Below are 23781 nucleotides of genomic sequence, written 5' to 3'. Positions count from 1 at the left end.
TTTCCTAAGGAAATGGTGCTTACGAGTCACACTGCTTGTCTGTCCACCACTACATCTTCTTCAATAATTTTTCCACCAGGTAATAAATTTAATCTGAATTTGAGATAAGAAGCTGTCTCAAAAACATTAAATTCCTAAATATTTTTTTTTTAAATAGGTGATGGGTACAGGGAACTAATGGCATCCTCGAGGGAATAACTGCATCCTGAGATGAAATGTTATCTGTTCTGCTGGTCCTAGTAACTCACTGAGCTATAGGTGTTCATTCGCTTGGCTGGGAAAAAGACATGGCACCTTCCTGTCCCCAACTTGGTAAAGGACCCGGAGAAGACTAAAGCTTGTAGGAAATCAGAGGACAGAGGAGATAATGTGAGGAAGAGGGATGTGCAAAGAAGGAAGGGGGACATAAGCACAAGGAGGAGCACTGATGAGGAAGGACATAAGCAGATAGAGATGGAGAGGTATCTGGGGCAGAGAGCTCTCTTAGAAAATGTGAAGGAGACCACAGGAGTTAATCAGGGTTATTTGCAAGCATAAGACCTTGCAGGGTAACAGTTCTGTCCCCAGGCTGTCAGGCTGGATCCTGGTCCCAATATTTTTTTCAGTCTACACGCTTTTGCGTGTATAGGCTGTTAGTGTCCCCACGCAGTGAGACAAGAATATGAAGTCAGGATTGCCATCAGGAATCAATAGCTAAAATTTGTCCCTTGTATGTAGTGCTAGAGAACTCAGAGGGGAAGGCTGGGGGATGAGAACATGCATCTTATAGTGTATTATGATGATTTACTTATCTGTCACATCCATTCATTTATCAGAGTTCAGTTTCAGTATAAAGCAGATTCCTACATAACGCAACATTGCTTCTCTAATTAACAAATCAACCCAAGAATGTAAATTAACCAACTTCCACTTGGTGTATAATTTGTCATGCCCCAAAAAGAAAGCAAAACTGCACAGTCAAACCTTTTACGTGTTTGGTTTTCACATTCATATAAAAATGTTTGCTAGTGCATTAAGGAGGACAGTTTGGGACGTGCAATTCTTATCAGAAAAGTGATTACTTTATGGCTTCAGTAATTCCAAGGAAAAAGGCACAGGAGCTGATAGGAAATGACAGAAAGCACCATTATTTAATTCTGTCACTCTCTAGGGAGAAAATAAGGGTTCATTGTTAGGTTGTTATTTGGGTTGTTTTTTTTTCCAGGCTATGAAATGGACAAACGGTCGATGAGATATTTGAGGAAGAAAATAAAATACAGGGAAGTCTAATGAACAAAACATGAAAACTTATGAACTCATGCTTCCCTAACAGACAATTAGAAACAGCTATCATATTTGGGAAAACACTACATCACTGTATAGTCAGATTTGTGTAAAGAATGGCCAGAAACTCAGTTGCCTGAATTAAATTTCCAACACATAAAAAACCCCACAATCTACACATATCTTGTGACAGAAAAGCGATGCTTCAGAGTAGAGAGGTACCCACAAGTATATTGAGACTCTTTTTATGGAATCTAACAGTGTTAAAATGATGCGTAAATAGATGCCATTTCCCTCTCAACTGATACATTATTTATCCAAGTACTATATTGCCTTTTGTTACACAAAAACATAGTCCACTCCTATTAGTCTACTGCAATTTAGTAATTCCTAGTTAAATGAATGTTCTCCCCTTTATGATCAATAGCCTAAATGTGGCAGCAAGAATTTAAACCACTTTGCAGATCAGATCAGTAAGCTTAGCCTCGCAATATAGAATTGTTGACTCCCTTATTTTAAAAGTAACATGTATTCATCTCAGCTTGCCAGGTGGTGTTATTCCAGCATATTTATTTAATAGCGTGCTAAAAATAGTCAGTGCAGCATTAGTATTGTCTGGCTTCTAACAGGCCGCCAGCTCAGCTGAGGTGCGCATGGCCTTGGAAAAAGTACATCTGTACCTTTAATTTTTCATCAGCTCTAATACAAATTCAAGAGCAGGCTTTAATTGGTCAGGTCATAAAGGGATATAATTAGAGACTAGTGGAAGAGGGAAGTTGGAGGAAAGAGAGAGAGTAAACAATGCTATCTATAATCAAGGGCATCATTGAAAATTCAGTAAAGGGAATTCTGCTTAGTTTGGCTTCCTGCATTCTGCATGCCTGTCTGTGATAAGAGCTGTCTGGGAGTTATTCACCCACTAATAAATCTTCCTTATAGACCTGTAACTCTGCTAGAATAAAATCATAGTTTCATGCACTCTGTTTGATCAGTGCAAATCATTCTATGCTTTCTAATGCAAAAGAGACTTTTCAGTTGAGAGGCGGTTGTCTGAAACCTAAAGATATCTACAAGAGACAGTAAATAATGTTTTGTACAACTCCTCTCTCTTACCCTAATATGAGGGTATGTTTTTACCCTCATAAGAGAGTATATTCTAAAGTGGGGAGTGTTGGGGGGATAGGTTTTGGGGGTTTTTTACTTTGGCATATGGTGCACATTTTGAAGAGCAAACTGCTTCTTGTGATGTTTTTATGTTTGCAGAAAAGTTATATAGATGTATTGTTCCAAAAGTCTTTTGAATGATGATATGAATAAAGCTTAAGCAACTAAGGGCAAGTAGGGGAAGGACAGTGAGGTTCTTTGTAGTTACACTATTTGAAATGGTGGTTCCTTCTCCTTAAAAATTACAGTGGCACAATTTTCTTTAAAAACATGCAAAATGCAGACAGAAGGATCGTGATGCCAGGTGTGTTTGGCTTCTGCCAAGCGTTGAGAAATCTGTAGCTACAAATACCAGAACACCTTTCTATTTTCAAGCACATTTTGGTAGTGGTGGCTATGTGAAGGGCTTTGGTGATCTGAGTAACATTTTTGTGTAAGCGATGAAGTTTTCAGGGAAGCAGATGCTTGTCTTCAAAAGAGGTTTAGCTGATATCTCAGTGTTGTACTTCCAGAAATTGCAAAAAAATCAAATTTCCATTAAACTGCATTTTTTTTTCAGTGAGATTGTTTAAATCCAGACTTAGTGCAAGTCCTAGGTAGGGAACTACATTAAATTAAAGATTATAAGCTTCCAGCTAGGATAGAAAATTGTCCAAGTCATGTTCTTCTTTGATGTTTATAACCAGTCTAAAAAAACCAGATCCAATGCAAGTATGTGTGTGGTCACTGTTGTTGTAATTTTTACATAACCTGCACATTTTTAGTCCACAAAGACAGCATGAAGCTGAATTAAGTTTCTGCGTAACTAGAAAAGGCGCAAGGCAGTGGGTGGCAAAACAACTCAGGCTTGGTCGCGGACAGAACTCCCCATGCCTAGGTCAGCTGCTCGCAAAGCCGTGCTCTTCACTGTGGGCAGAAAGGCCAGGATTCGACCCTTGGATTTTAACATGATGGGTTGGTTAAGCAAAACATTTAACCGCTAGCAGCAAGCTCCAATTTGATTATTATCCTGTACAGGCATCCAGAAAGAGAGAGAGTGAAATCTTGTCCTCAGATAAACACATGCAATTTGTGTTTAGTTCAATGAGAGTTGTGCATGCTTCACTGAAGGCACAATTGGCTGAATAAGACTAGCTAAATCGACCAGACTTTCAAGATAATTTAATTACATCTCTTTGTATTTAAGAATATGTACAGTAAACATCATGCTCTAATAGCAACCCTTTTCCTCCCTCCCTTCTTCCAATAAAACCTTTTATTTGATCTCAGAGGTGGACTAGATAGAACATCTCTGGGTCAAATACAAACTAATGTATGTTAAGTGCTTCAGAGGTTCCAGATGTTGTTTAAAACAACAGTCAAAATCCTTCAGTCTGCATGAACAGTTATAAAAAAGAACTTTGTTTAAAAGATTGCATGATTTATTCCATACTTTATATTTGGTCATGCAGAATGAGGAAAAAATTGAACTGAAAATCCTGAGAGGTAGTACCTTAAACTTTGCCCTCACGGTTAACTTATCTACGTGGTGCAGGGAAAAAACCCACAACAGTTATAAGCTCAGATCTCAGAAATCTGCATATTAATTTTGGAATTGCTTAGTAAATTCTATACACTGCAGATGCAAAGGACCTTCAGAAAATGCACTTTAGGGATGTAAAAGATTTTCGCTAATGGCAATGTATCCAGTGCCAGACTTTTTAGTCTGTTACAACCATTGTACATTAAATGAACCACACTGAAAATGGAATTAGATCTTTGCATTACTCTTACCATCCAGCTATAATTCACTTTTAGATTGCATCATTTTTTCCTAGCAGCACACAAAAAACCATGAGAAGTATTAATCTAATAACACTCTAGGCAATATTTAAGATCATGGGAGGCTCAGGTAAACCAACATATTCAGCACATCATTAGTTTGAATGTTAATATTTTCCAGTGTATCATTATGCTCCGCATGTTAACAGCTACCACAGAATAGCTTGCAGAAAAGACCTCTCCTGTTCATTCTGGAAGTCTTCCACACTTGTAGTATCCTCTACCTGTTAGATGAAAGCTGGAAGGAGTGTCACCCAAAAGGGAAGATGTGGTAAATCCCAAAGAATCCCAAAGAGGGTATGATGATGTTTCCATTGACAGTAACACAGTAAAGCAGAACAATACGCAGATGGACAAACCAGTGTTCTCTGGTAGCCTGCAGGAAAATTCTTATTAAGTTAAGCTGCAGAAAGTGGATCTCTTCTTCCAGGGAAAAGTTGCAACATGATTACCCTTCATTAAACCTTAGGACTGACACCTTCTTGGGAAGCTATGTCTACTCAACCCACAGTTTTTTTCTGTTCAAGATTGCAAATACTCTGTTATGAAATGTGGACCTCTGCCTGGAAGAAACTACCACCTCATTTCATTCTCAACACTCAGCATATACCAGATAGCACTAGGTTTTCTGTCGCTGCTGGCACGACTGGAATTTGTACAAATCATGTACAATCCTGCACTTTGAGAAAAGTGCAAGATTTCATAGCCTTCTAAACAACAGAAACGTCACCATGTCAGATGAAGTTTTTGCAATCTGCAGAAAAATCTATGTGTTTTGAAGGTGAAAGAGAGAAAGTGTGTTATGCTCTGAACACAGATTCGAACAGCCCCCTCTAATGTTGCTATTTTAAGTGAGCAAGGATAGTCCCAAATTTGCAGTTTATATGCTGCAGGGAGCCCTTGGTAAAACAACACTATGGATCACAACTGTATGAAACTCACCTGGTTCCAAGGCTATGGTGACTATTACATCATATTGGAGTTACAAAGAGCATGCTGCAGGTAGGGGCAAGAGGCCCAAGAACCATTACTGATTGCACCAGTAATCACTAGCAGATGCCAGGATATAAATGGTCAGTAGAAGTCCACTCAGATTCATTGTCAGGGCTTTCCATCCATCCTTTGAAAGTTTTCTCTCCTCTTTCCCTCAGTCCGGTACCAGACTACACGTAACTCCACAACCTACCGCAGACAGCGTCCATTACCCCACGCTCCCGTGCTCCAAGTGAGCTCTTTCAGATGTCAGAGAAATCAGGTCCTCATCAAGCAATGACTTGGTTCCCTTCCAGCTGGATCTGGTAACATCCTTACCAGGCCAAAACATCTGTTCTGAAAGGAGCCCCTTGTAGAAACAGCTCCCCCTCCTTCCCACTCAGCACTTAAAAGTGCTGTTACACTTAAATACATAAACGGTGTTTATATACTGCTTATACATCAGTTGTACGCTGGGGAACAGATTGCCACAGCCCCCACACAGCTGCCACCTAAACCCTGCAGCTCAGAGCCTCTCAGCCTTTGGGGTTTTGACAGTCTGAATCCACACATCTCACTCCACTCGCTGCTTGTGGTCTTGTGCAACTTTCCTTCCAGTGTCTCAGCGCTGCCGAGGTGCTGGGAGCACCCTCTCATGCGCAGGCTCCAGGGAGCCTCTCCTGCCTGATGTTGGCCACGTTGTTTCACATGCAGCACCTAATCCATAACAACATCCGTAGGACATGCCGGGTCACTGAGTCCAATACCCTCTAATGCTCACAGTCACGTCATGTATGCTATTTCATAAAATGACCAACCTTCAGCTGAAAGCTGCTTAGATTGCTTGATCCCATTATCCCATTTATTGAAAGGTTATTTGAGAGTCTCATTCCTTTGATGGCTTGAATCTGTCTTCTAATTTCCAGGCTCATTTTATCTCTGGGCAGTTCATACCCATTTGGATTCAGTCTCCATTCTGCGGAAGCTATTCCAGCTTGTATAAATAATTTATTAATCATTGGGCCAAAGATTCGGAAAAAATGGGAGCTTGATTTTGCATTTTGGGTGCTCAGGATATTCACTTGGGATGCCTGTGTCAATAAATATTTGATTATTTTTATTAAGGGTTTCATCAGGAGACTGCTCACAAGAGAAAAACCATTCAGCCCAGTGACTAGGACATGTGATTCGATTTAAAGCCCTACTTTAAATTTAATGTAACAAGGATTTTAAAATAGGTCTTTCATCTCCCAGTGAGTATCTAAGCATGGGGCAATGAGGTGAAGTAGGTGTTAGGGAGTGGTGGTGGGAAGTCCCTAAGCTAACATTATATTTTGAACAAAGTGCAACCCGACAGTCAACCAACCACAGCACATCTACTGCTCTAGAAGGATCACCTCAGAAGAACAGAGTGAAAATAACCTCTCTCCAGCTGATGATGGGAAGAGTACAATCTTCTACCTTTTTGCAGTGGCTATTTCCATGTTCAGCATCCTACCTTAACTCGTATTCCCATGCCCACAGCTCTCCCCAGGTGCTGCAGAGGAGCTGGACTCCAGCATGCAGAGTGAGGGAGCTCACTAAGTGGATAGGCACCTAAAAGACTTAGCAATTCCAAAGTCCTTATGCATTTAATCTTGTGTTTTCATCTATGATTACAAAGGGCCTAGCACAGTAAAACATTACTTTTGTGCAAATAGTTGCAATTAAAAAAAGAAATAAAAAAGAAGAGAGAGGAAAGAAGAAAAAAGGAAGAAGAAAGAGGAAAGGAAGAAAAGAGAAGAGAAGAGAAGAGAAGAGAAGAGAAGAGAAGAGAAGAGAAGAGAAGAGAAAAAAATAAAAATTAAAAGAAACAAAAGGAAAAAAAGGAAGAAAAAAGCAAAAGGAAAAAAGAATCTTCTTTTGAGAGAATATTTTTCAGGGAAGCAGATCATATTTAGTTTACTACAAATACTGCCTTTTAGAAAGGGTTTTTAAATGGTCAGGGACAGGAACAGATAAACACTGCAGGAGAGATGATAACGGGAAGCTAATTGCAAAAACTAGAAATAGCATATCCTAATAGCTCTACTGTAAGCATATAATTGTTTTTCATTGTCATTTTTTCATCCTTTGGCATTTAATATTTTGCATTAATTACAACTTTCCTGTAATGGATTTGAGAATCTCTCATATTGAATATTGAAACTCTGCACCTAGCATGATTACAGCTTTATCTATGTTAGCCAATAGTAAAACAAGTCCTTCCTTTTTCCTTCTTTTGAAATTGTCATCTTTCCACTCAGGAAAAAGATTACAAGGGAGTTCTTACTTCACTCTAAGGCATTTTTCTAAACTGACCATTTCATATACCTTTTGGGAGCAGGCCAGAAGTAGAGGTGATATATCATGCCCAGGATAAATCGTATCTAACGCTGTGATTCAGATTTCTCCCTTAAAATCATATTTCCTGTGGCTTACATGGGATCCACCTGCGTAAAGTAATGCTATAGCTACTAAACGGGGGGACAGACAGGATGCATCTTATTGGGGACAGATTTTGGATGCATCTCTTAAATATCCCTAGTGCAAGTTGCGAACTGATTTACGCCTAAAATGGACAAGTTAGTGTCTTGCCTAGCAGTATTAGACCACGGCACATCCTAGTATATTAATAAAAAATTCTAATCAGTTTACCTCATTTTGAACCATTTAAAATCACAGGCAACCCCTTTTAGATCATCTCTCAAGAGGTCCTCCTTTGATGACACTGAAGACTGCAGGGCACTTCGCTGTAAACATGGGAGCTGACCCTGGAGCTGTCCCTCTCCTCTATAATGTGAAGCAGTTGCTTCATATTAGACGTGTACTTGATAAAATTTTCCTTTTATTGTCAACTTAATCCATGCAAAGCTCTCAACTTATGCCCAAGCTTCTCAAATTGTTTGTAGTGTGCTTAATGAAGTTCCTTCTGGCACTGTGGACACGTGCAAATGTGTCTGTAATTTCACACCACTCTTTCTCTCATGCAGCCATCCATATAGTTGCCCACTTTATCAACATCGAGCGGTATCATACCAGCCAGCTGAAGGAAGCTGGGGCGTTACGGAATAAACTTTCTGGCCTTGGCAAGAGCCCAAATGAAAGCTACTTGAACCCAATCAGGACCTATGAAACGGTAAGCTGTCACTTTTTGGTTTTCCTCATCTAAAAAGTTTTCCTCTGTGGATTCTATTGTCGGTAAAACTGTATTTCAAAGCCTTTTAACCAGAGCGAGAAGGTGCTGCCAAAGGTTAACCTCAATTTCAGATGAAAACACTTACTCAGAGCTGCAATTTTCAGGTTACTAAGCTCAAAGAAATGTCTACAGTATTTTAATTAGTTTGTCAGGAGACAGCTGAGGGGGGAGGAGGATAAGGAGTGTTGTGAATAGTAGACAATGAAATGAACCTGCAAAGAGCTTAAAATTAAGCTAAACTAAACTACCAATACATGGAACAAATACAACTTCTTTCCAGAAAAACAAAACAAAACAAAACAAAACCAAAACAAAAACCCAACAGCAATAACACTTAACAATATTTCTTTCACAGTTGCTATTTGTCTCTCCCCGTGGTCGTGCAGTACCTTCCCAATCTGAGGGCTGATTTTGCCCTGTTACATGTCGAGTGTGGCTGCCCAGGGGGGAGCACGTGCAAAACTACCCGCGGGCTTCCTGCATACAGGAAGCAGCGCACGGGGAAGGGGCACTGCTGTGCGCTCTCCAGAGCCAAGCAGGACTATGGGTATCTCAGCCCCGCAAATAAATGGTTTTGCTTGCTTTGGGGGAAAAAGGTGCCTCCTGTCCACTTCCTTGGCTATCTCGCAACAGTGTTGTAAGCTCTTCCTTACAATACTCATACCATAAAGGAAAAATGACCCTTTCTGCAAGGTGTGCACGTAAAACGTGCAAAAGTTAATCAGCTTCTTCCTTATTCCATTACGCTATATATCACATTTTTGTTGTATGTTTGCTTTTGTATATTGTTATATACTCCAGGGTTGAAATGGCCCTGGTGCGACTCCCACACACACTGTTCCTGCTCTTTAGAAAATTCCCACACAGCCAGCATGCAATAAAGACTGCTGGAACACCATGGAGTGGGGCTCTTCTTATCAGTGGAGTGCTCCACTGAAACAAGAAACCAAGTGAGGCGATGCCTGGACAACAAGCAGTAGGATTCAATAGTGCTTTCCAGTTACAAGGCATTTTGTCCTGCTTTTTCTCAGTTCCTTTCCAGTTTAGATAGTATGATTTTTGCGTCTTTCAAAACAAACAAGCAAACAGTTCTCAAGTTTGAAGAAAATCAAGCACATTAATGGTCTCAGTGGTATGAATACAAAAGTCTTGATGTTAGTGTTGATGAAGCAGTCGGGTCCATCAGACATCAGAAGAGGACAGCAAGCCAAGGGCTCAGCTGCAGTGTCTTTCAGCACACCCAGTGCCCGCTCTCACCGCATGCACGTGAGATGTTCCCCAGGAACAGAACCAAGCTCACAGCTCTCAATGAAATCCTACCATCTTTCAGCACGCATTTTTTTCTCTCCTCACTCAGCCATGGTGATATAATTGGGAAGTAGGCCTCTAATTAACATTAAGATCCTATATACCCTTGAGAAGGAAGGCTAGCATTTTTTGAGATCCTTTGCCATATTTCTCACAGTAATGTGCCCCACAATTACCTTCCAATTTACAGCCTAGATTTTACTCTAACAACTAATATTTATATTTCTTTTATCGCCCACTTGTGTCTCAGTAGCTACACTCAGAATTAATAAATTATGAAGGAAAGCAAATAAAAGATTGCTTCTAACTTCAGAGAAGAAAGTTCTGAGAGAAGCAATTCAGGCTTTCTTTTCAGTTTCATCCTTCCCCTGTAGTAGCAATGTACTAAGTGTCTTTGACATTTTTCCTTGTTTCATCTCAACATTCAAACTAGCCACTGTAGTGGAAATGTTGAAAATATCACCTAGATCAATCCTGTTAATATGTAATAGGATCTGAACACACTCTTCACAGGCACCAATTTGAAAAAGTACTGTGTGCTGTCAAGTGTGAACATTTGAAAGAATGATTTTACTGTAAAAAGTGACTGTAAAAATGGCATTGTGGAATTTTATCACCTCTAGGATTTCCATATCAAATGAGTGCACTTTACAAGTACAATATAGGGCTTTTTTCCTCCTAGTGTATTAAGCTGTAGAACCAACTCAGGATCCAGAAGGCATGCTGAGTTACTCCATTCCTGCGCATCAGCACCAGCAAAACAGATATATATGCTTTGCAGGCCAAATGGGGACTTCATTTACACTCTGCTGGCATATTTAGATAGAGCCTCATCTTGCGTGTGAAATTTTTACTGCTGTTCTTCACAAATTACACTTTATAACTGAGATCAGCCTCTGACTGTTTTGTTCAAAATACATCTTCATTCTCACTTCAGTTTATTTTGGTGGGTTTAGACAGATGTAACGGACCTGTGCTGATGTCTGTGAGTCATGAACAAGAAGGAACACATTCTAGCCTGGCATATTAATGTTTCATCATGGACAAGCATAAAAATGTAAACATAAGTATGTCTTTTAAAAAATAAACCCAAGTATTATCCATTCTATCTCCAGGTAAATGTAAGGAACAGGTAAATGAGATATGCTGTTTAGGTAAATGAAAGCATGCCATTTTTATACACGATTTCAGGGCTGCTAAAAACCCACAAACTTTGAAGCAAAATAAGCATAAAAAAGCCCTACACCTTTATGATTGCAGGTGTCTTAGCACCTCACTTTATCGCCCTCACATGAATAAGCTGGTTTCTAGTGCTGTTTTGCTTATTCCATCTCTAGGTTTAATCTTCTAATTTCTCTAACCATTCTCCTTTTTTTTCTGAGACATTTTTACATGAGCAAAATAGATAAAAGTACTAATGAAACTGTCTAATTTCCTCCTTTCTATTCCTGAAACAAGTAAGTGGCAGCAAACATTTACACATCTGTCTGGGACAAGCCTGAGTGGAAATAGAGCAGAGGGTCGTTTTTCCATGCTCTTCTGTAGTAAAATGGAGGCGTGCCCTGCCTTGTGCCCTGCCTCCGTGTCTTGTTCTGTTTTTTTTCCTATGCTGGAAATATATCTTAGATTTTGGTGTCATATGTAATAGCAGCAACAATAACAATAGCAACAGAAGTGTAATAAAAATAACAATTATAGCAGCAATAACTACTAATACTGATATTGGATACTGTATTCTTATTCCAGAACACAACAGGAGAGGTACTAACCACAGTAGCTGGAATAACTGGAGTTGTGATAACTGTGGCTTTAATTCTGATCATGACTTCATCCACTGAGCTGATCAGAAGGTCATGCTATGAGTTGTTCTGGTATACACATCACCTCTTTGTGGTTTTCTTCATTGGTTTAATAACCCATGGTATGGGGTAAGTGTCTGCATAAGCTACATGGGGTATATGTACACAGTTAAAATGAAACATGATTGAAATCTATAATCCTGTGCTTTTCCATTAACAAACTGCTGGGATCTTTGCTTGGAGACAGAATGCAAACTGAAAGCATTTTGAAATTAAAACACACCACTTTTCTGAGGATTAAAAGTGTGTTTTAGTTCTTTCAACCACTCTTCTACCATCTTACAACCTGTATCTTATCAATGCATCAGTCTGAATGAACTTTCACCCCTGGGAACTGAGGGCATTACAGATTAGGAATCAAACCTTTGTGGGTTCAAATTAATGAAGGATCGACCTTATGCTCATAGCTCTTGTAAGGCATTTTGCAAGAGACCTTGTCCAACCTTGACAAGCATGTCAGCTACCCTATGGTGGATGTGCCTGTACTCATGCTCCTCTGCACACATAAATGTAAAGCAGTACTGACCTCCTTTCTCTGTGGGGAAAAGAACCCCAAATTTCCTCACCATAGAGAAATACTGTGCAGTAGTTGTAGGCACTATATTACAAACCAGGTTTAAATGACTACAGTAACAAACAACTCCAGTTCATGACTAGCCCAGTCAGGTGGCTTTTATGGTGAGGGATGACTCTCAGGTTGCTGATTGCCTCCCTGTTCCTCAGCACAAGAGGAAGGTCCATCCTCTTGGTACAGGGCTCTGGTTCTTACATTGAGGGACAGCAGAGTCAGGGGAGCCTCCCTGAGAAGCTCACAGGTTGATAAATCCCCTGTCGATGCAGAGTGACCACTGACATCTTCTGCTTCTTCTCCCTTGTGTGTTTTCCCCCATATCCTTTTCTCATTTCTTTGCAATAGTGTAATGTGAATCTACAGTGATGCATCTACATTCACATTTTAATTTGGATAGGGAGTGCAGTTTTGAGGTAAATCTCATGGTCCTCCTCACCTCCTAGGTCTGGCTTATACCATGGCACAATCCCTGGACTGCATAACACGGTGCTTTGGGATGAAAACACACTGACAGGAACCCAGCTCTGTGTGCCAAGCACTAACAAGTGACCCATTCACAGGACCAAAACAGACCTAGTCCTAAGCCCTGGGTAGCCCTCAAACGTATTCAGTGCCAGGCCCTCGGCAAAGACTGCTGTGCTCCGTAGATGTTTTCCTGCTGACTATCTAGCGTACACACGGCCTCAGGCTGTAGTAAAGCTTTTCGGATTTGAAGACAAGAGTCACTTGGTGTTATCATAATACCCTTTTTATGTCTGTGTCGTAAAACATTCAGATGGCATCGCCCACCACTAAAGTACGTAGAGACCACTATTCTTGGACACAGAGGAACTTCCACAGAGGTGCATGCATGTGCCTGTTCTCTGGAGGTACATGGCATCACCACGGGGCAGGGAACAGGCCGGTACAATGTTTTGTGGTGTGTTACTTTTCCCACTCCTTTCCTTGCAATTTGAGAGCTGCCACATTCAGTTTGGCTTTGAATGTTCCTGAAATTGGCCCAATTAATTAGTCCCAAGTTTCAGAGGCACAGCTGCAAATGCTATAAACTGTATCCTGGCCTGATTAAAATGGCCCCCTCCCCTCTCTCTCTAGCAAATTTTTTTGAATCCAATTCCAGACAACTGTATCGAACCCCTTAAACCTTCAGCTTTGTAAGCTCCCTCCGCCTAGCCAGCTGATCGGCAGTCCTCAGCAAGAGACGTCCACGAAAAGGGGACACTTATTTAACAGCGCTATCAACAGCACTCGGTGAGGGCGCTGCTTGCTGCGGGCCAGGAGTGCACTGCAGCAGAGCACCTCCCTCCGCCCCCAGCACATCCCCACCACGACCCCATTTAAGAAAAGGAGTCAAACCCCAAGGTTTCATCCTCTTCCCATCCCTTCCTCCTTCCCAGATGACTGAACAGAACTCACTCAAGCCTACCTCCTTTTCTGTCTTTCTGTCTGAACTGGTGGCAGACGATGACACTGCCATGTAAAAGGCATCAGCACTTATCTCCTATGTCTCTTCTTAGACTAGTGGGCAGGACAAGATAATGTTGTAGAGCCAAAGTAAGCATGGAATGGAAAATTTGGAGAAACAATATGAAACAAACAGGGTTTCCCCATAAAAATCTTCCTTCTCTACCCATAATCAACACCAGCTGAAACCCATTAAACTGAACAGTCAGGATTGATATGTTTGGGAAAATTCACATCATTAACACGCTCAGAAGTAAAGAAGCTAGAATTTAATATGTTTAGAGAGTATACGTCTAATTAAAGTCCTCCAACTTTACTTGCAGCTTTAAAAAATGCATTTAGAAAGCAGCAAAGGAAAGAGAAGTCTGTCACTATTAAATTTTATTATTTTTCCAAACAATACCAGATGCTTATATACAGAGGAGGTCAAAGTGTCCGCTGCAAAGAACTTGGAAATCATTCTAATTTTGCCACAAACAGCAAAATGTACATTTTCTATGCAAGGACTCTCCACACTTCAGCTGCATTGATGTATACCAATACTATAACACACTTCTTGCATCAGGTCAAAAAGTCATGGCAAAGCTAAAGGAAAGGTAATTTGAACAGGAGAGCAGAACAAGGTTGAAATGGCCAGTTCTTGAACTTTCAGTTCTTGAACTTTCAGTTATCTCTGAATCTGCATTCAACTAGTAGTGCAAAACCTACAGATGCACAGAAATCTTGCAAAGAATCATATCACTGATGAACATTTTTGGTTTAAGTCAGCTTGTCCGAGGTCAGACGCCTCAGAGTCTGCTGCTTCACAATGTGACTTACTGTAAAGATCACTACTTGGAATGGGAGAACGCCACTCAGTGCCCTTTGCCGCAGTTTTCCGGCAACAAACCTGTGGTAAGAGTGATTATTGTCTTCTGTTTTTAACTTAATGTCCTTCCTTCGGAGGCCAAATATCTTAGGGAGCAGGGGGCTGGAGTGTATGTTAGTGACTGGTGCTTACTGTTATGTTTAGAGAGTAGTGTTACACTTCTGTTCTACGATCTCTCCCTGTGCATTAAGATAGTGATCCCGACATCCTCTATAATCAGCATAGACAGGTACAGATGAAGCGTGATGTGTAAAATTTTGGTATTAATAAAAAAAAGTATTTCTGGAAGATCCTTTAGTTAGGTAACACTCCCTTTGAAGGGTATGGATTTCAGAATTGTACTCTAAATCTGTTGTGTACATTTACTTTTAAGTATTCAGTCTCACCAATATCCTTGATATGTTCATTGCATAAACATAGACTCCAAGCGAAAACCTTATGAGGCTAGAGATACAGAAAATACAATTGAACAATAAAGCTAGGGATGCAAATTAATATTATTATTTTAACTAATAGTACTTTAATATGGATAGTCTAAATACCAAGGGAGAATAAGTTAGAGATAAAATTATGTCCTTGCTTTGGGCCACATCCTTCATATCGTCCAGCCTTGATGTCTTAAGTTAGGTAAAAGGGAGAGAATTTTAAACAATGAATTATGAAAGGGAAAGGCGAAACGCAGGAAAAATGTCCCACGGAAGGGTGGGTTTGCTGCAACAAGATTGCAAATCCACAGGGGGTAATTAAGTAGCAGACTTGTACAGTATGTCAGATGTCTAGCATCCAAACAAAATCATTTAACATTTACAGCTCAAGATTTAGCTTGCTCATATGCAAGTTTTTGTTGTTTCTTCCAAAAAGAGAAAACATACCAAAGGAAATCTTATAGTAAAGGAGAAAAATTAGCATTCAGTGTCTTGTAGCTCTTTTAATGGCTGACATAGATTTTTCTTAAACTAAACTATTGTTAGCCACTCTCCAACCCGCATATTAATGAGAAAATGAATGCCTCTCTAAAAATTTCAGCTACAATGTTGCCATAAAAATCAATACATGGCTACGCACCATGAATACAGACACAAGCTTGCTTCCAACAGCATGTCTTGACATTCATTATCATAAAGCTAACTGGAGAGAACTTCCACTTCTCCGTGTTAAACCTATTTTGCCACACTTTCCTGCATACCCAAGGCCATACTTGCAAAGGCACATTACTTTAAATGAATTGTGATAATACCATATGGCATATAGATCATCTATAAGAACAGTGCTTTGCTGGATGGGTAACGTGCTATGGTGTGATACCTGCTAGACACCGCAGTTAGCACAAATTCATTCAGAGGCTAAAAAGCCGTGGCGACACTTGCGCAGCACTGGCAGGGGCCGGTGCAGATGGGACTGAGCAGGGAGGGGACAGCCTTGTGCACTGCCGGGATTGCGTGAGGGGACGCTGGAGCGCGTGCCCCTCTGGCCACTGCTCTTGGGGGAGGCTACCATGGTGGAGCCCCTCTCTCAATCATGCCACATCTGCTCCCCTGCCCCATATTTCAGCAGGTAGGAGACTGATCTGGCTCCCACCGAGTACGATGAAGCGCTTGTGTTGCACCTGGGGCATCCAGACTTTTATCCTCACAGTGTCTCCTGAGCCATCATCACTGCCTCATCTCAGTTCATTCTCATTAAAGGAGGAAACACCACTTGGGCAAGAATAGTGATGCCCTGATTAGTCGGCCAGGAGCTGTGTTGCCTGGCAGCCCCTCCCTCCTGGTGGACGCCCTGTTGTCCCATCCCAGCCAAAAGATATTTTGGATTGAATGCTCTGTTGCACTAGAGCGATGGCACGTTTGAAATCTCAGCTAAGCTCTCCCACAGGGTAGCCTGCAGCCTTAACATTCCTGTCACGTGCTTTTATTTACAGGTAGCACAAATGGAAAGGAGGAAAAACAGGTCTCATCATTATTGTGGCTTGATATATGCAAATATATTCAAGACATGTGAGATTACCCACTGTGCAGAGACACCTGTAGTATTTAGGGACAACGGATGTGTTGAGTTTGTGCTTTAACTGAGAATCTTCTGGCTTATGCTGGTTTATTCCCATTATTAAATCATGCATTTTTTTAAATTTAATTTTCAAGACTTAACCTTGGGAAATTGCCACTCCATCCTCTTAGTACTTTCTAAGTAAGTCACATAATTTTATGGCTTGCTTCTCATAAAAGATACTTTATAACCCCTGTTACCCAGCTTGTGGACAAAAGTCAATGTTTCAGCAAGTAAAGTTACACTTTTGAGATTTTAAAAGCCACATGATTGTGGAGTCTTCAGTTTGCTAGAATGAGCTGGGTAATTAACAACACTGGAAATAAAACAGTATCTCTTCTAGAAAAAAAATAATTAAAATCATGAAGATTCAATTACATCTAATTATCTCAGCTATCAGTGCAACTCAGTGAAATCATCGGCTAGTATACTTGAATAGCCAAGTATCTTTGATTGTTACAGTGATCAGTAGACACGATTAGCAAGTACAAGCACGGCAATCATCTGCAATACTTAAAGTATGACCAGCTTAGTATCCTAGATCAAAAAAACACATTTATTGATACAGAGCTGACTAATGGATTAAATGGAAATATATCCCATTCCTCTAATTGAATATTTGGGACTTAATGTTTTCTCATGCAGCATCAGAAAAATCACAGCTGACAAGAAGCGCTACTCCTATCTGACCCTTCTGAAATATTTCAGACTTTGAAGAGCAAAAAAATAGTAAGGCTATGGGTAATATTGTATAAACGTATGCATCTATACATCTTCAGCTCCAATGACGTCTATACGTAACACCTAAATAGATTAATCCTTTTGCCTTTTAGTAGGAAAAGATTTTAAAGGACTCTTCTTGGCCAGAATACAGATAGATATTAGCACTGCTTTTGGAGTGCATCTGTGAAGGAGTCCCATATGTCTGTTCCACAAGAAAGCCAGAACTGCTAGAGTAGCAACAGAAATACTCTCCTGAGAAAGGCAAACCAAAAATCACAGAAGAGAAATCAAATAATTTCATTTTAGGCTACCTGCTGATTTAAACCAGAAATGCAAAGTATTTTTCTAGAAACTAAAATAAATGTTGGGTTTTTAATGTGCAACTTTCCACAGGCTTGGAAGTGGGTTTTAAGTCCTGTGGTGCTGTATATCTGTGAAAGAATTGTTAGATTTTGGAGATTTCGACAGGAGGTGGTCATTACTAAGGTAGGTAACACAGCTTGCATGACTGCATAAAAAAAAGTGTTGTTGATGACTTTTTTTATCTTTTATAGGTAGCTCCTTTATATTATGACCTCATTTTTCACTCCTAGCTTCAGCAGCTCTTATATCGTTACCATGGTTTCAGCCAAGTATTGATTTTAGGTTTTGCATTTATTCCAACAGCAAGTCCTTAAGAATATTCCATACGGGACCCAATTTGATTAATGAAGTACCAGACTTATAAGGCTACACCACCATAACGCAATCCTCTGTGCAGAGGCGCTCTCTTTGTACTGAACCGAAAACCATCTTCCACTGCAGTAAATGGCGGAGATGCATCTTTGCAGGACTTTGACTTTAAAATCTGGAGCCTTCCAAGCAGATTAAGGGTTATATTATCAGTTAGCACAAATAGTTGAAGCTTCATTAATACCACTGTAACAATTTATCCCAGTTGTAAATATCTCTGTGTGCTAAGGGCCTATTTAAGTCACAGCCAAATGGATGAGGAATGCTGTGATTGAAGCAGTCAAGCTCACACGTATCAAGCCGGCGATCAGAAACAGGCTTATCTTGTGTGAGGGGAAAAGCATGTCGGATAAGTCTTGCTGCTGATTTCATAGAGTGGCTGTGATCTGAGAATCTCAGTATACTATGTGTGACATATAAAACTGTCTGCTTAACTGAGATTACCTCTTAATAAAAGTATATTAGAATTGAGCTCACTCGCCTTTTTTCTTCTTGCCAAACCAACAATAATCTCACACGTGTTAATTGTGTTACATGAGAGCAAAACTGGGAAATTATTCCAGTCTATTAAGGAATACTTTTGCATAGGCTTTATGAAGATAGAAAGCTGACAAGCTGTTGAATTGTTACAGCCTTTCCTCTGCCTTTTACACTCACAAAGCAAGCTGTCCCACGATAGACACTGTACGTGCTCCTAAGCTATTGGCCAGCACCAGCACTGCAACATGCAGTTTAGACCATAATGTACAAGACATTTAAAAGTTACTCTGCATCCCAATTTGCATTACCTTGTGGTTGAATTCAAGTAGAAATGATTGCAAAGTCACCTGTAACCTAGTAGAAACAAACAGTTACTCTCCTGCAGGAAAATAAAACAGGTCATTTTATTACTGTTTAGGTAGTGACACATTCCTCTGGAGTCCTTGAGCTTCACATGAAGAAACGTGGCTTTAAAATGGGACCCGGTCAGTATATCTTTCTACAGTGCCCGTCTATCTCACAGCTGGAGTGGCACCCTTTCACTCTCACCTCAGCTCCTGAGGAGGACTTCTTCAGCGTTCATGTACGGGTCGTCGGAGATTGGACTGCATCCCTCTTCAAGGCCTTCGGAGCTGAGGAAAAAGCTTTCAAGGAACTGTGGATGTTACCAAGGTTGGAATTGCAAACAATACCTTTTAAAATGTTAATTCTACATTTTAAAATAAATGTTAACATTTTAACTTTAATTAATTTTGTGTTTGTTCTTTATGACACGGTATTAGATTGTAGTTCTGGATCTATAAATATGCCATTATTCTAAAAAACACAAAGAAACACAGTCATGAACCTAGGCCAATGGCTATCAAGAACACCTGATGACTAATACAAGATTTAAAGTCCATATCAATATCTATATCTCTGTCGCTATCATCTGAATCTCGAACATCTATATCTACACCTGAAGATATCCATTTCAACAGACAGGTGCTTATGAACTGAATTGAAACAATGCTAGAAGCTATGTGATAGCTTTGTGCCCATGTGCTTATGATCTGATGGCTCCCATCAGCTGCCATCCGAACTTCCAGCTTTTCCCTTTCAGTTACTTAGATGTTTTTGGCCCCAGAAACTTCTGTCTGAACCTTACTTCTTTCCAGTTGTATCCCTGGAATACCCCTCTGTCTCTGAGCTCCAAACCCTTCTCCACTTTATAAAGGTTATCGGCGTTCAAATTCTGTATCTGTGGCATCTTAATCCAAGCAAAAAGGCTGATGCTTTGTTGTTGCAAGTCAGCAGGGCTCTGCTGACATTAATGGAGACATCCTGACTTACACCAGCTAAGCATCTGGCTCTACACGAAATGGATTCAAACCACTTAGCTCCTTGCAGGAGTAGTGGAGATTTTCAGCAAAGAAAAGAGCCTGGCATGGGATCATTTCAATTCTGGTGGAGTGTTTGAGGCCTGTGACTGAAGAGACTATTTTCCCCCTGGAAAATTGCTTTTGATGGGGGAGTTCTAGTAAAACTGAACAGCAAAAGGCACTTGTTTAACTACATTTATGTAATTGAATGGGACTTGGATGCTATGGAACATTTCCCATAAAAGCTTATAGACACCACTGAGCTGCAGAGGCACACTAGAAGGTGGGGGCAGAGAAGAACGTCTGGTCCAGTCTTTGCATTGTATCAGTTAGTAAGAATTAGATGTGAAAGCCGTGCCTTTGTTAAAGGCAACCGGAATGAGAAGTATGCCATTTCAGCAGAACTGGAGGAAAAATGGTCGAAAGTGATTGACAGCCAGTGTAAAGAACGAGAAAGGGAAAAATATTATCAAACATTGCTGGCCACAATGCAGGGCTGAAATTAGCAGCGCTGTCATACAAAAAGACTCTTCTTTTTAATCTTGTTAGGGTGCCTAATGCCATCATTCAGTTGCTTTTTTGCAATATAGTAAAAAGAATTTTTCAATAGTTAAGCTAGCAATAAAGCAAAATACAAGTCTTTTTCACAGGTTTCAATATCTAAGGATAAACACTGAATCAGTGACTATATTGAAAAATAACATATAGCAGAAACTGAGCAGAAGACAGAAGCCATGTAGCAACTGAATGATAAAGCAAGGTTCTAAAAATAAAATATGTATATTGTAATGAATAAAAGAAGACTAAAATAAAATATAGGTACATTTATACAGGTAGAAAAGACAGTTGTGATTGCTGGTCAATTTGAGAGATAACACCATAGAAAAGACTATTCCCGTGAAAATAATCAAGTTCCATATTAAGCCTCTTCGGGATTTTGGCTCACTTAATTGCTGTTTTAGTACATTGCCCCAAAATCTAATCTCTCTTACAGTCAGGAGTACTACCTAATCATGCTGATCAGCACGTATTTACATTCTAAAAATAATACAAAAATCCACTAACTTTACTTTTCCAAAACTAAATACTTTCCCTGCCTTCCCCAAAAGTATAATGCTTCTTTCTAATGAAACTATGTAGATGGACACAAAAAATATGGACAATCCAAGCCATAGCTAGAAACAGTCTATAGCCCTATTTTCTACTCCTCCCTTGGCAAAAGCAAATCTAGTAGTTTTTGTCACTTTACTATCTGCCTACCTTCCTCCACCCTCTCTGTATCAAATGAACGGGCTATATAGCTCAGTCTCTCTCTCTCCACTTTCTTCTCCCTACTTCCCTAAGTCTTTGCATTCTGCTGAGCTCTCTTGCTACATGTGAGCAAGGCGTTCAAACCAACAATGGGATCTCTGTCACCTGAGGATTTAGGAGCAGACTGACAGGACAAATCTCTGTAAGGAATGATTCAGAAATAATTGATCCTGTCTTGTAGCACAGAGAGAGATTAAAGAATCTCTTGAAATTCCCTCCAGACCAACTTTTTCTCAATCTACTAACAATAATGAGAATTGCTCCCAAGCCCACATTGAACTACATAGAAAGCAGTTCTTAGGCACTTTACATATATTCTCTAAATTAAGCATATTTTACACAAAGTTTTGAGTGCCTAAAAGGTAAAGGGCTGGGCAGTAATCTGAATAACGATACATATTTTTAAAAAAGCTTGTTTCGTTTATATATTCAAAAATTATCCCTGAGTAGCTGTTTCATTTGCTACCCCACTTGCAGAGTGTTTGGAATACTGAAATAAAAATGAACCATATGACAAGTGCAAATGAAAGGGAAAATGTCTGCTAGAACTTCAGGTACACTTTAAGAAAGCAACAATAGCATTTCAGATATGTTGTGTCCCTGTATTTATGTGTACCATTGCCTGGTGATGCCCCTTTCTTTCCCTGTTAAAACATTTCATTCTTCCTATGTCCACATATTTGTTTCCAGTACTTAACTTGAATTTTAAAGATGATTCATGCAATAAAGAGCACAAACCAATAGAAAATCTGAAACAAGGAAAAAACTCATTTTTCCTAAGGACTGGGTGTTAGATAGTGAAACTATCATCCAGAGCACTTATGTTATTTAAAGGCAGACTGGACAGAGCACTCCAAAGCACTGTGTGTATTTAAATTCCATGTTGCTAGAGGAATGAATCTGGTTATTTAATAATCTTTTTCATCTCTAATTTTGACCAAAATGAATGCCTCAACATCAGCAATGTTGATTATAGGAGGTAATAATACAAACAAGCATTTCTCCTTGCAAATTTTGACTTTATGTCAGATGCTAAGTATGGTATTATTGCCAAAAAAGTATTTCTGAAATATTGTCTTTTCAAAAGGAGCTGAGAAAATAGTAGTTTCCTTGCATATGATGACCTTTCTTGCTTTCTCTTTTGTTACTTTAACACATATAGAGAACTTTTCAAGATGATTAATATAATCTTTTCCTCTTTACTTTGATATATACAATATAGAAAATAAAGCTCTAAAACAGGATGCTTTTCAGTAATTCATAATTAAATATGCAAATTCCACAGCTAAATTTGGACATGCAATTATATGACTAATCACATTTCAGAAAGCCAGAAAATTGCAATTGCATGCTTAAATAGATGGCCAGGCCCCAAATCCACATGGGTGCTCTTGTTCTCTCCTTTCAGAAAAAAACAGTTGCTTTGCTATTAAATGGCACCCACTGAAAATTACATGTGTTTGTACGGGTAATTTGTGTGCCAGCTTAGATGTTTCTCTTTTATTTTAACAGAAGATCAGTTTTGAAAACACATAGCTCAACAGATTTTAACCTTTCTGTCACTTTATATGTTGCTGACCCTTGACGAAATGTCTTGTTGCTTTAGAGTGGCCGTGGATGGACCATACGGATCTGGAACCACAGACGTCTTTCACTACCGAGTGAGTGTGTGCATTGCAGCAGGGATCGGAGTCACGCCGTTTGCCTCTATTTTAAAATCCATTTGGTACAAATGCTGCAACCGTAACACAGTACTGGCACTGCAGAAGGTAGGTGGGAAAGTTTATCGCTCCATCAAAAAGTTCCCCAAGTGAGCCTATTTCACCAGGTGAGAGAGGCAAGTCAGAGCCAGAGACCCACTTGAGTGCTTTAACCCGCTCTCAGAAGCAGTTGCTCGCTTTCCAGCTGCCTCAGGAGCTGTTGTGGGGTAGGGTCTCCCAATTTCACTGTCATTCCCTGAGGAAGAAGGTAGCCCTAGATGCAGTGTTTTTAGTAAAAACTGAAGAATCAGATTTTCAACAGCAACTGGAGATCAACGCGGAATGTCTTTCATAGCTAGGCAGATAGGGAGCTAGAAGAGAAAACCGTCCTCTCTCCTACTAAAATAAATCCTGCAAGGTCATCTCAGACAGAAGTGAAGGGCAGCACTTGCTCCTTGTCCAGCTGCAGGTTTTGTGAAGGCCCTTTGGCTCCATGTCCTGGTCCAGAATGCTGCATTCAGAGACGATTAGCTGCTTTTCTCACCTTGCAAAGTCAGGATATTAGCTAGCATAGAAGGAATAAAAAAAGGCATTTAAGCTCTGTATGAGATGCATATATCAAGATGCACATTACTGCCTCAAACCACTTTAATTATTTTGTTGAAAAAATATATTGGGGTCTGTAAGGCATAGATGGCACCAATTAAGTTAACATACTCTTCGTCTGCTAACCTGTTATACATCTTCTGCTGAGGATACGTGAGGCAGCACTGGGGGAGGATAGGTGAAGAAGAGATAAAGGGTGACGTAGGGTGAGGAACAAGAAGGTTCAGAGACAAAAATCAGCATTAAACATTCTCTTTCCCATCCATCATGGCAAGTGGTAGCTTGCAGACCTTATAGCTCCTTTTAGCTCATTTTCCA

At 40.0% G+C, this 23781-nt stretch overlaps 1 protein-coding gene across 1 annotated transcript in view; it reads left to right on the top strand.

Annotated features, from left to right (window-relative positions):
- NOX3 (NADPH oxidase 3) overlaps positions 1-23781 on the top strand; it is a 39951-nt gene that overhangs the window by 3595 nt on the left and 12575 nt on the right. Inside the window, exons 5-10 of the mRNA XM_054195888.1 lie at positions 8232-8377; positions 11492-11673; positions 14404-14533; positions 17667-17759; positions 18904-19157; positions 22764-22926. Coding sequence (XP_054051863.1) covers positions 8232-8377; positions 11492-11673; positions 14404-14533; positions 17667-17759; positions 18904-19157; positions 22764-22926 — 968 coding nt within the window. The remainder of the gene's footprint in view (positions 1-8231; positions 8378-11491; positions 11674-14403; positions 14534-17666; positions 17760-18903; positions 19158-22763; positions 22927-23781) is intronic.

Source organism: Rissa tridactyla, chromosome 3 (genome assembly GCF_028500815.1).
Source record: "Rissa tridactyla isolate bRisTri1 chromosome 3, bRisTri1.patW.cur.20221130, whole genome shotgun sequence".
NCBI lineage: Eukaryota > Metazoa > Chordata > Aves > Charadriiformes > Laridae > Rissa > Rissa tridactyla.
Note: the sequence above shows the minus strand (reverse complement) of the source record. Positions and strands in the feature narration are given on the sequence as shown.